The sequence below is a fragment of the Brassica oleracea genome, chromosome C5 (assembly GCF_000695525.1).
Source record: "Brassica oleracea var. oleracea cultivar TO1000 chromosome C5, BOL, whole genome shotgun sequence".
Taxonomy (NCBI): Eukaryota; Viridiplantae; Streptophyta; class Magnoliopsida; order Brassicales; family Brassicaceae; genus Brassica; species Brassica oleracea.
The window spans coordinates 2,888,749-2,901,854 of NC_027752.1; the positions used below are offsets into that span (position 1 = coordinate 2,888,749).

General features: G+C 35.1%; 3 protein-coding genes across 4 annotated transcripts; 1 reads left to right on the forward strand and 2 right to left on the reverse strand.

Moving 5' to 3' along the window:
• The first annotated feature begins 3,622 nt into the window (after positions 1 to 3,622).
• On the forward strand, positions 3,623 to 5,540 carry LOC106295415 (ankyrin repeat-containing protein At5g02620). Its single transcript, XM_013731306.1, has 2 exons — positions 3,623 to 4,173; positions 4,242 to 5,540. Exons 1-2 carry the CDS (start codon positions 3,846 to 3,848, stop codon positions 5,534 to 5,536), a joined length of 1,623 nt encoding a protein of 540 aa, XP_013586760.1. The 5' UTR covers positions 3,623 to 3,845; the 3' UTR covers positions 5,537 to 5,540.
• A 104-nt stretch (positions 5,541 to 5,644) lies between these two features.
• On the reverse strand, positions 5,645 to 9,315 carry LOC106295416 (probable NOT transcription complex subunit VIP2). 2 transcript variants are annotated; one of them, XM_013731308.1, is made up of 15 exons: positions 9,159 to 9,315; positions 8,868 to 8,985; positions 8,691 to 8,799; positions 8,480 to 8,616; positions 8,352 to 8,394; positions 8,084 to 8,275; positions 7,766 to 7,969; positions 7,571 to 7,672; positions 7,174 to 7,262; positions 6,992 to 7,069; positions 6,431 to 6,856; positions 6,300 to 6,352; positions 6,175 to 6,216; positions 5,949 to 6,087; positions 5,645 to 5,859 (listed from the first exon to the last, which is right to left on the reverse strand). In XM_013731308.1, exons 2-15 carry the CDS (start codon positions 8,883 to 8,885, stop codon positions 5,800 to 5,802), a joined length of 1,692 nt encoding a protein of 563 aa, XP_013586762.1. In that variant the 5' UTR covers positions 8,886 to 8,985; positions 9,159 to 9,315; the 3' UTR covers positions 5,645 to 5,799. The 2 variants fall into 2 exon arrangements, with proteins under 2 accessions (XP_013586762.1, XP_013586761.1); XM_013731307.1 differs by having other exon boundaries at positions 6,920 to 7,069.
• Positions 9,316 to 9,914: 599 nt separating this feature from the next.
• On the reverse strand, positions 9,915 to 10,709 carry LOC106294336. The gene is made up of 4 exons (XM_013729889.1): positions 10,611 to 10,709; positions 10,383 to 10,528; positions 10,133 to 10,294; positions 9,915 to 10,044 (listed from the first exon to the last, which is right to left on the reverse strand). Exons 1-4 carry the CDS (start codon positions 10,703 to 10,705, stop codon positions 9,989 to 9,991), a joined length of 459 nt encoding a protein of 152 aa, XP_013585343.1. The 5' UTR covers positions 10,706 to 10,709; the 3' UTR covers positions 9,915 to 9,988.
• Between the last annotated feature and the right edge of the window lie 2,397 nt (positions 10,710 to 13,106).

A 13,106-nucleotide genomic window follows, 5' to 3' on the forward strand; every position in this document is an offset into this window, starting at 1 on the left:
AACATCGTTTGGAAATTTATATTAAAAATAATATTAATCTTCTTTTCATGATTATGGATACTAGCCTTAATCTCTGCCTGAAGGGCTATTTGTATATTTTGTGTCAGCATCAGGAAATAACTATATTTTCGGGGGGAAATGGTTCAAAAAGACTGTTCGGTGTGAACGCATCCAATCCGCATTTGCGTTCACCACCCGATTCTGGTCCCATATATTCTCAACCAGATTCACAAAATATAAATAAAATATTGGAATCACTTGAAATATCTGCCATATATATTCGTTGTAGAATAAACCACACTTGAAGCAGTAGGAGGGATCGGTAAAACATATCGTTCACCATGCATGTCTATTGGTTGTAACAACATTTGCAATATTATATTATAGCTATGTGAATATTATATAACATGATGGTTCTTTTTTTTGTGCAAAGGCTACATGATGGTTAGTATGAAAGTTTTCAGAGTTAGTAGAAGAGTAGGATACATAAATAAGAGAGACTTTGAAGAAGTGTAAGATCTTATGTATACGATCGAATAATATAAAGGCAGACATACCTAAGTGGTTGAAATGAAATTAATTGTGCCTACTTGCAGGTATTTTATTCGTAAAAGAAGCTGTTCCGTTGTGACATTCATCTAAAACTTAATTGTCTATTATTTCTCAAGTGATGAATTTATATTTATTGCACCAATTCAATTTATTATTTCTGGTTGTGGTAGACTCCATTACACCAATGTATACTGGTCGAAGACTTGGTATCCCTTGTTTCAAAATTTAATGCTAGTTTTTGTAGTATTATTAAAGAAAGAGTTTATTCTTGGTTCACCCCTTAGGGTACCTCTAGGTTCACCAACCAATAAGATTTCATTATTTCAAATTCGATATCTTTTAAAAAAGAAAAAAAAATATTATCAAGTTATATATTTTTTAAAATTAAAAATTAAAAAAAAATAACAGCTACAGAAAAAAGAATTAAAAAAATCTTTTTAACGTCGTCAGCAAAACACTAAATCCTAAATCCTAATCCTTAAACCCTAAATCCTAAACCCTAAACCCTTGGGTAAACTCTAAACCCTTGGGTAAACTCTAAACTCTTGGATAAATTAGTTTTAGGGTTTAGTGTTTTTATTTAGAGTTTAAAATTTATCCAAGAGTTTAGAGTTTACCCAAGGGTTTAGGATTTACCCAAGGGTTTAAGATTTACCCAAAGATTTAGGTTTATCCAACGGTTTAGGGTTTAGGATTTAGGGTTTAGGGATTAGGATTTAGGGTTTAATGTTTTCTTGACGACGTTAAAAATATTTTTTTTTGTAATTACTACTATATTTTATTTATTTCTTTTTACCTTTTAATTTTAAAAAGATAATATAATTTGACAATATTTTGTTTCCTTTTTTAAAAGATATCGAATATGAAATAACACAATCATATTGGTTGGTGAACCCAAGAATAAGTCTTAAAGAAACTCCCGCACTGGAGCTTTTGAACGAATTAGTGAAAAAACATGCGAAGTTTTTTACGAGTAGTTTTAACGGGAAAACAACTTATTCATTTCTGAACTAGGATCGCAAGAAAATACATACCCCAATTTTTACTGCATGCCAAGACATACCTTACTTAATCAAACATTTGAAATTCACGCCTGAACTAGGGGTCGGTAAAAAAAATACATACCCTAATTCCTATTGCATGCCAAAACATATCTTAACTAATTAAAAAATTGAAATTTATGTCTAGTCTTTAGAAATCAATGCTAATTTCAATTTTGACTTAAACTCTGTTAATTAATTGTTAACGACGATGACTAGGATACTTAGTTGGTTAATGAGTCAGATTAATAATAATTGGGCCGAATCAAAAATTAAATTGGAATGGGTCAAATCTGATAATAGTTGGATCATTATCAATACAATGTCGTCTATTATGTGTTTTTATCTCCTCTTCTTTATTTCTTCTTCTGCGACAAAGTGAAGGATCCCGACAAGGCAGAGTGAAGAGACAAAACACAGAACAAACGATTGACAAAACACAGAACAAACGACGTTGTAGATATAATGGTCCATTTTTTTAGGGTTCCGGCCCAACTATTATCAGATGTGATCCATTCCAATTTGATTTTCGATTAGGCCCTAACTCATTAGCCAACTAAATATCCTAGTTAGTCGTTAACAATTAATTAACAGAGTCTAAGTCAAAATTGAGATTAGCGTTAACCTCTAAAAATTGGGCATAAATTTCAAAATTTTAATTAGTTAAAGTCTGTTTTAGTATGCAATAGGAGTTGAGATATGTATTTTTTCAACGATCTTTAGTTCATGCATAAATTTCAAATTTTCGATTAATCAAAATATGTTTTGGCAGTAGAAGTTGGGGTATGTATTTTCTCAGTGATCCCTAGTTCAGGCATAGGCATCAATAAGCCGTTCTCCCTAGTTTTAACAATAAAAACTCAATTTGATGGCTGCGTGTATTAATATCACCATTGCTCCTCAGGTTATTCTTATGTTAAGTCTCCTATAACAAACTTTGTGTCCTATTAGTTATTGTCAATTGCTTATCATGCCATTGTTGCTGCTAACAACAGAGATTTAGAATATCTCAAGCATATATTCAAGCCAAGAAATCTTATCGCCTACTTTGCAAAATGGGTGTTCTTAATATTTTCTCATATTGGAGAATTATATTAAGCTAGTGAAGTTAGACTGTCAAGTGCCAAAGCTTTCTTTAGATTGTAGGAATGGTTAATGAGTTCATTATACGTGGTGAAGTTAGTGTCAAGCTTGTATATAAGAAGATTGAAGATATACGTATATTTCACCAATTCCTTAGTTTAAAACCAATTCAAATTAAAGTGAGTTCATGGTGTTACACACACTAAGACATACGTGTTTTCATATCATCACCTACTTCTTCGTTATTCATGACAAAGTAGACATAGACTGCATGTATATTAATACTAGTAATAACTATTAATCGTTTTACACGGAATTTGTGAAATGAACACACCACGTAAATTAGGGTTCCTCACCCTTTGAGGTTGTTTCTAAGTAATAATGCCTTACCTGGTCGCAACCGAAAATAAAATATGTTCAGAGGCTCATTTATTTTGAGTCATGTAACACATGCATAAAGTAAAGCGCACAGAAGGGCGGAAAAGCCAAGCATTTCCAATATCATCAACGAGTGATATAAACCAACTAGCACAAACAGTTCTTATTTTGAACAAAACATTTGCTTAATTAGTTTAGTGTTTTGTCGTGGTGTCGTCATTGTATTATAACCATCCGATTTAAAGGCGTATAATATTACTTGTTGTTAACAAAAAGAAGAAGAAAAAAAAACGTGTTAACTTTAATTTTACATGGCCAAACCACTCTAACATAGAAACGAACTTACATCTAAGCTAAGAAAAGAATCTACTTTACTTGGTATCTTTTTAAAATCAAACAAAAATTAATATAAGTAAAAGTTGTTTTCTTAGAATAATATACAAATGTACAAAAGGGTGTCATGATCACTCTCTTTCAAGAAAGTTAACACAAATAATTTTTTGAAATTAGATTCGTTTTCTTCTATTGGTCAGTCGAGTCACATAGAAAAGTTACATGTGCCTATGTCCAAACTTTTTTTCATTTCTTATAAAACCTTTACTGATCTTGTTTCTTCCACTTCATCTTCTCTCTTTCTACATCTTAAAATCATTTTACTTTTGGATCAAGTCCTTCCTAACCTTAACACGACCACCAAACTTCTTCTGTCTTTGGTGTTTGCAGCTTTTAGCCTTGTGGAAAGCCATTTAGGGTTTGCGGTTTAGGGTTTCGTGGCTGCATCAACAGCAAAAGATGGAAGGGGAAGAAGACACCGTGCCAAAGAAGAAAATGGCGAAACAGCTGACCGGAAAACGCGAAGACACACAGCTCCATTCAGCCGTGAGACGAGGAAACAAGGACGAAGTTGTTGAGATTCTTACAAAAGCCAGAGAGCCTGAGTTGAATGAGCTCCTAGGGAAACAGAACCAATCAGGTGAGACCGCACTCTACGTTGCAGCAGAGTATGGTGACGTCGAGATTGTGAAAGAGATGATCAAACGCTATGATCTTTCTCTTGTTGAGATCAAAGCAAGAAACGGGTTCGATGCTTTCCACATTGCTGCCAAGCAAGGAGACCTCGGTACGTATAATTCAAAACTCACCACTAAAACCAGTTGAAAACGTGTCTCATTTTCGTTCTTTTTACAGATGTGTTGAAGGTCTTAGCAGAGGCTCACTCGGAGCTAGCGATGACGGTGGATCTCTTGAACACAACGGCACTGCACACAGCTGCAACGCAAGGACACACGGAGGTTGTAAACTTTCTACTGGAACTAGGAAGCAGCCTGGCGGGAATCGCCAAAAGCAACGGTAAGACGGCGTTACACTCTGCATCAAGAAACGGGCACGTGAAGGTCGTCAAGGCTCTATTAGCATCAGAGCCAGCTATCTCAATAAGGATGGACAAGAAAGGCCAAACATCTCTTCACATGGCAGCTAAAGGAACAAACGTCGAGGTCGTAGAGGAGCTCATCAAAGCGGATAGATCCTCTATCAACATAGCAGACACAAAGGGAAACACTGCGCTGCACATCGCAGCTAGAAAAGGCAGATCACATATCGTCAAATTGCTGCTAGACAACAACATAACCGATACCAAAGCTGTTAACAGAACAGGAGAAACTGCTCTTGACACAGCGGAGAAGGTTGGGAACCCAGAGGTGGCTCTCATCTTGCAGAAGCACGGCGTCCCCAGCGCCAAGACCATTAAGCCCTCAGGGGGGGCTAACCCTGCTCGGGAGCTGAAACAGACAGTGAGCGATATCAAGCATGAGGTTCATAATCAGCTTGAGCATACGCGCCAGACCAGAAGACGCGTTCAAGGGATAGCAAAACAGCTCAACAAAATGCACACGGAAGGTCTCAACAACGCGATCAACTCAACCACTGTCGTCGCCGTGCTGATAGCTACCGTGGCGTTCGCAGCTATCTTCACTGTCCCGGGGCAGTACGTAGAAGACACAAGCAACCTTCCAGATGGACATTCACTAGGAGAAGCCAACATTGCATCAACGACACCGTTCATAATATTCTTCATCTTCGACTCCATCGCACTCTTCATCTCCTTGGCAGTTGTGGTGGTTCAGACGTCGGTGGTGGTGATAGAGAGCAAGGCCAAGAAACAGATGATGGCTGTGATAAACAAACTCATGTGGCTCGCATGTGTTCTCATCTCCGTTGCCTTTTTGGCTCTGTCGTTTGTTGTCGTCGGTGAAGAAGAGAAGTGGCTAGCTATTTGGGTGACTGCTATCGGTGCGACGATCATGATCACCACGTTAGGGACCATGTGCTACTGGATTATACAGCACAAGATTGAAGCTGCTAATGCGAGAAACATAAGAAGATCCTCCATCAACAACAGTAAATCTGGATCTTGGGGGATTCCTCAGCTTACGGATACAGATGTTCTCCAAAACGAGTGTAAGAAAATGTATGCAATCTGACTAATGTACCATGAGAGTTACCTGAGATGCTTTGAACCGGAGAAATCAAATAAGGATTAGAGCACAGAACATAAGAGAATAACTTTAATGCAACACACATTCTGATAGAGAAGAGATGTCTATTGATTTTTAATATATAAGCTTGAAGAAGTTTCAGCTACATATGCTGGAAACTGGTTACTGTTCTATTGATTTCCTAAACCGATTGATACTTTGGTAGGAAAATTACATTATAAATACTGAATATAACGGATAGTTTACACTCAATGTTGAGATAGGGACGGTCTCTTTTCCAGCATCTCGTAGTAGAGAACAGAATTTTCCTGCAATTCGAGATGATTTGTGTGTTTTTTCAGAGACCAAAATGAAAAGAAAAATACAAACCGATGAGAGAGCTTGGATGTACACTCACCTTTTGAACGATCTCAAATGAGATTGGATCAAAACAGTGATATGAACCTCTTTCATACGTATTCGTTTTCACGAGAGGTTCTCCGATTCTAATGAACCACAACTTGTGTTCTTTGTGGTAGAACCAACCTCTGTGGTAACTGCAAAACGAAAAAGACTTATGATCCAGCTTGTACCTATAGTCTGACTTCAACTAATATAAGTTAATTATGATGGAAAGGGTATACAGTTCATTTGTTGCGTATAACTGCGCTTCATCTCTCGGCATGCTGCACGAGAAATATCGTTATGATTCTTTTAACAAGTGAAGGCATCAACAAGAAGTTAATAAATTCCAAAGATACATACATACCTATAGAATACGTAGAACAATGTTTCTAACAATAACTTTGCAAAGAGCCCTTGCTGCAACAACCAATAAAATAATAATTAAACAGATGGACAAGTGAATGATGGTAGTTATGAGAGAGTAGAGTGGCTTACATGTAGAGGCGGAGAGTCTTTAGCGTAGTAACACTGCGGTACACTGAACTCAGGATCATCTTTAGAGGGCTCGTTAGACCAAGGCGAGGCGAAAGTCTTATGAAGATTTTCTGTTGAGTTTAAGTTTAACCCAAGTGACGTCAGATCAATCCCAAGTGCCAAAGAAGTCAAGTCAGGGTCGCTCATCTTTATCACACTAAGCAAACCGAGCAAGCTAAAACGATCAGGATTTGACTGTGTCACTTGCATTGGTTTTAATCCCACGTCTCTGAAAGGTTGGCCAATAGCTGACATCTGATGCAAGCGATACTGGGACGACGTGTTCTGATGGTGCTGATATTGCTGGAGGGGCTGGTCATAACCCATCCCAATGACAGAATTTGCAGAGTTCATAGGTCTTAATCCTATACCCGGAGGTACACCAGTCTGAAGCCAATGAAATATACTTTAGAACCTCAAACGATTTCAAAAGTATTGACCATACCACACCTGAGAGTGGTAAGACGGATGCGAGGATGAGAAGATGTCAGACACATTTAAGGAGACTCCACTACTACTCACAGCTTGAGCATGTTGTTGTTGTTGAGGACGGTGTGACGTATATGCTCCACCTAAGTTGAACCCACCAGACCTTCCCATCTGCAAGTAGCCAACATTAGAGGATAAAGTAAACATTGTGAGGAAAACCTTTAACGGAAGGAAATTAAAACTAATGACATTTATTGACAAAACTAAAAACTCACAGATAACTGTTGAGATTGCATCATTAAAATAGAATTCTCATGGAGTTGTTCTTTATGATGCAAATCCATTGGATAATCAGCACTGCTACCTGTATAAAACCAATCAACCTTGTCAAAGACTATAATAAACGGAAATCTCTTTATAAAAAAAACAACAAATTAACTTCATGCACACCATGAAAATCTCGGAAATTTTAATAAAAGGACATTATGAGGATTCAAGACGGTAGCATCACAATGGATCATGAAGAAGATTAATAGTTCAGCAGGGATATGACCACAAATTCACTCTCTAGTTATGATACCAGTGGGGGAAGGTGGATGGTTCCTTTTGGGGGTCAAAGTCTCAAACTCCGTAATGCACAAAAAAGGAAAGATGCAGACAAAAAGGGGGGACCTTTGTAACCAGGCAATGCAGGAAAATCTTCATTTTGAATACTGAACTCTTGGTTTTGCTGAACTATGGGGCTGAGTCCAAGGCCTTGTTGCAATCGAGCTCCTAAGAATTTTAAAAGGGTAGTGTTTTATATTTATTCAAACAGATAGGAGAAAGAGAAGAGAATCAAAGGGTTAGTTATTACTTATTACTCACCCAATTGTCCTTGAGCAGAAGTGGGACGGCTTGTGAGCTGAGGAAAATCATTATTTATATCGAATGGAGAAATGTCGTTGGAGGAGTTCATCTGATTCAGCAAGCTCATGGAGCTTAGACCGTTCATTGCTTGAACATGATTTTGGGAAAGTCCCCCAGCTGCAGGGTAGCAATTTCCAAGCATAGAAAAAGCCTGCGGAGATCCTGAAAGAGAAAAGGGAAGAATATAAGATTTCAAAAGATATCACAAAAGGTGTTAAGAGACATACAAAAGCACATATCAACAAACAATAGAAAAGGATACAAATCACGAGGTACCTTGTGGAAGGACACCACTCATCATTTGTCCGATATTTCCAGATCCGTTGTTTAGCCTAGAACCAAGACTCGGGATAGATAATCCTCCACCAGAGCTCAAAGTCCTGCCCATTGAGCCTCCACCAACCATATTCCCCATAGAGCTCTGTATCCGAGAGCCGGCATTTCCCAAAATTGGAGAAACTCCCAATCCTGAAGAAGTAAACCAATTACCAATAGAAGCAGTACTACTACAGAACTAAGTGCTTCCAACAGTATGTATACCTACCTCCTCCTCTATTAGTGAGTCCATGAGAACTACCATAAGATATCTGGAAATAAGAATCCAAAAGAAGCCTTTAAAGCAAAAGCCAAAACAAGGGATCGTTTCAGCATAGTTTACAAAGATAACAGCACCTGAGAGAGCCCAACCGAAAGATTGCTGGATGCAAATCTTCCGTTTTGTTGTTGGACTCCAGCAGAAGCAAGACCATTTAGACCAGAGTTGGAAACATTAAAGCTTCCATGAATACTATGAAGGCCCTGAACAGAACCTATACAAAGAAAACAACCAAAACACATAAGCTCAGAAGAATAAACACTGAAGAGATAAACATCTAAACCCAACCGGAATGATGGAAAACAGGAGAAGCTGCCCCAGATAAACCAGAGAAAGAAGAAGCAAACGCTCTCCCTGAGCCGTCAGATAAACTCGAGGCCGATCCGTTTACTGATGACTGAAGAATTAAAACACTAGTCAGAGGAATGACCAAAGAAAGTATGAAAGATAATGAGGCAGTAGTACATTAAGTAAGCTTGACATTTGCAGATAGTATACGATCAACTCCACGTACAAAGCAAGAACCCTTCAGTGAACTCAACACTGATAGAGATTGCAGCCGTAAATGGTTGAATGACCTGACCTGAAACGAAGATAAAAAAAAAACTATAAAAGAGTAGAAAATTGAATGCATCTGACGTCACACATTTCAACCCTAAATCAAAACCCTTTTAGGCATTGAGACGAAACTCTATAGAACATTCTTAAAATTACAGCAACCAGATTAAGGATTCTATTTAAGATGAAAACGAAAACCTTAGAGAGCACTCAGATTCGCGATAGGCAGCCACGCGAAACAGGACGTGCTCAATAGTAATAGGTTACTCTCAGAAGCTCAAGAAGGATCGGAAAAGTGGAGAAAGATATCGGAAAATAAAAATCTCTCCTTTTTTTTTTTTCCGTCGTCGATTTTGTTACGGACAAGCCAGGCGAAAAGTTTAAAGTGACGTTTTTGTCCCTATATAGATAGTTAATTTAGTTTTAGGGCTTACTATTACTAGTCTTGTTGCTTTTTTGTAAATTTAAATCTAATACAATAGTTGTTTTTTTTTTAATTTAGATATGAAGTCATATATGGCGCTACTGAAAACAAAATAATTTTAAATATAACGAAGAAACAATTCATATTCACTTTTTTTTTATCAAGAAGTGATAGATGTTGTCTTTTGTGTGCAATAGATAGTAATTAATTATTCTCATGAAAAATGTAATTCGGGATATTATATAAACTTAGTATATATATATGTGTGTGTTATTTAGTTGGATGCTCTTGAAATTTTATATGTATTTATTTAAGTTGATACTCTTTAATTAGATCAATTTCACTACCAAACTTACTCTCTCTTTTTTTTGTAAATCACAATTGAAATTGATACCTTTTAAATCAATTTATCTGATAAAACTCATGTATAAAACCAAGGTTCCTAATAGTTGATACGCATAAGAAAAAAATAATAATTCAATCATTTGCGAATTGTCATTACACGAATATTTTTGAACATAGCCATTAAATCAAGTTCTAATAAAAGATCACAGAAAAAAAAAATAGTTCCACCGAAGTGATGATAGCGATCATGAAGTTCTTTTTAGACACTATCCTCTGTTTTGGAAGTCTGATTTTCCGATGATCCATTTGTTTTCTCTGTAACATGTCGTCAATACAAAAAATATTGTATTAGCAATTCATCAAATAAGTAAGTAATCTATGTAGAATGTGAATCATAAGTTACCTTGTCCAAGACTTTGAGCCTTTTTTGTTTTGTGCTTCACATAGAAAAAATATATAACATAGATGATGATAATAGTAACCACAATTGCTGCTATTATGATTCCAACAACGGCTGAAACATCCAGTGATCCTACTTTGCTCTTATGTTTTCTCTTCTTTGAACCTGCAATTTAATTTGTATAGTTAGTGTACTAAACAAAACCTTACGAATATTCAATAGAATAAAAATTAAATGAACCAAATTTGAATACCACTACTCTTGGAAGCTTTATTCACAGCCACTTTTGAGCCAGCGAATAGAACTTGAAGACTTCGAGCTTTCACTAGACCTTCAACATCAAGCATCGATGATCCTTGCTGACTCGTGGTCATAGAATATGATTCAACATCGTCTTGTCTATTCAGAGAGAAACAATATATATTTGTTAATTGTTGTACGTAAGCATACGAGACAAGTGAAAGATAGGTCTTCTTCTTACTTAAACAAGACATCTCTTGTGGGATGAGAATAACAGGAGGCTAGAGAGAGGGAAGCGAGTACGAGGAGCACGGTAATAAGAAGATTGTAAGCCATTAGAGTTGTGTTTTGCCAATGTGGAAAATATACGAAGAGATATGGAAGAAGACTTTGATTATATATAGTCATTTCTCTATGAGCATATTTGGCGTCTGGTCAGTTATTTTATTAATCAACTTGTAATGATTAATACTCAGATAGTTTAGATGTGCGTTGTGGACCAATAGGTGGGCTGTCTATTTTTTCCTTTGATCTTTTCGCCGTCTGCGTTTGACTAGCATAATAGAGACAATAAGTAGGGCAATTTTATTTTTTTAACTCATCAAAGTAGCCATAACATGTACATATGATTTATCATCAACATCGATCATTGACAATCCTTCCTCACTCACTCGTAGCCATAAACATATGATTCATCATCGTATTTCCTAAACAAAGAGAAAGCGAAACAAATATGTTTGTAATTGTAATTGGAGATATATATATATATATATATATATATATATATATATATATATTAAAGAAGCGAGTGTAGGATTTACAGCATCTCTTGTGGAAAGATAATATGCGGTAGTCACATAGACAGAAACGAGAACGAGGAGGACGATGAAAGTTGGAAGCCATTAAAGTCGTCGCCTTAAATTGTCAACGTGGAAAAATACACGAACAAATGTGGAAGAAGACTTTGCTCTTGGTAATAATTAAGTTCTCTATTTACGACATATTGGCGTCTGGTCTTTTATTAATTAACTTGTATAATACTCAGCACTATGATAAGATATGATAATTAAATTTGTTATTTTGAAAATAAGAAGATATTAAATCTGTTTAATTTGGATATTAGTTTGTTTTGTGTTGTTTTTTTCAGGGTTTAATGTGGTCCAATTAGATAACTACATTTAAATCCATTATTTTTTTGCATTGCTGGTATTGTCTTAAAATTACATAAGGATGAACTTATATGACTTATTTAAGAGAGGGTGTTATATAAGAATATACATACAAAATCTCAAATAAACTAATTCATAAATTATATAATTTTAAACAAATTTTCTTCTTCGATATAATACAATTTTGTAATATAATAATGTACAACTATCCCAAAATATTAAGTCATATCAATTTTTATCTATAATCCAAAAAAACATGTGCTTTTGATTATTAGTTTTCATAGACCATCTAATAATACATCATCCCATTAAAAACATGGTTAAAAATCTCATTTTAAATGAATTTTATTATTACTTTTCATTTTAATGCTATACACTATATTTTATGCTCATCATCTACAATATTCAGATATTAATTATTAAAATGAGTTAGCGTATATATATCATAAAGCATATTATATCATGTCATCTTACATTATATATATAGTTTCAAATATTTACAAAATGAAATTTGATAAGAACATTTTTGCAAATCATATGTTAAAACAAAATTATATATATTACCTTAACTTAATTTTTATAAAAATTATTATAATAAAAATCATTTAAGATAAATTTAAAACTATTAAAACCCTCGCAAATATATTCTATTTAATTAGCTAAAAAATTTACCAAGTAAATCTTAAGCCATATCACTTTAACAAATGTAACCCTTATAAAATACACATAAAATATAATGAGAGAGTAGGTCTGGGTATTTAGGTATTTGGGTCGGTTCCTTTCTATTTGAGTTATTTGGGTCCTAAACATTTGGACCCAAATAGATATTTGAAAAAAAAATTTGTTTGGGTTTAGGTCGGTTCTTTTCATGTTCGGGCCTGTTCGGAATCATAATTCAAATACATATAAAATACATGTTATATTTGGGTACATAGCATGTCTAGGTCGGTTCAGATATTTAAGATTTGAAAAGATTAGAAGTATCCGAAAACATGAAACATGATTTGAAACTTGAAAATATCCAAAAACCAAAAAATACCCAAAATATATTTAAATACCCAAAAAATCTGAAATGCTTCCCGAAATATATCGAGGAACCAAAAAATACCCAAACTTTTGTCTGAATACCCGAAATATATTTTTAATTTGAAATTTTACCTGAAAACTGAAAGGATAACTATAAACTCAAACCCAAAACCAAAAAAAAAAGAATATCCGCAATGCCGAAAACATATATGAAACACCCAAATATACCTAACATACATAAAACATTTTATGTAATTTGGATCCCGGTCGGATCTCGGGTAAGTATGTATGGAACCAAGATCCGCTGGTCCAAAACAAATACCCACCATGTACATTTCCCTGGATTTGAGTAAATGTCTAAGCTAGAGAGAGAGATATTGGGGGTTGCCTAATTTACAAATTATATAATTTTAAACAAATTTTCTTCTTCGATATAATACAATTTTGTTATATAATAATGTACAACTATCCCAAAAATATTAAGTAACATCAATTTTTGTCTATAATCCAAAAAAAAAAATGCGCTTTCGATTATATAAGGA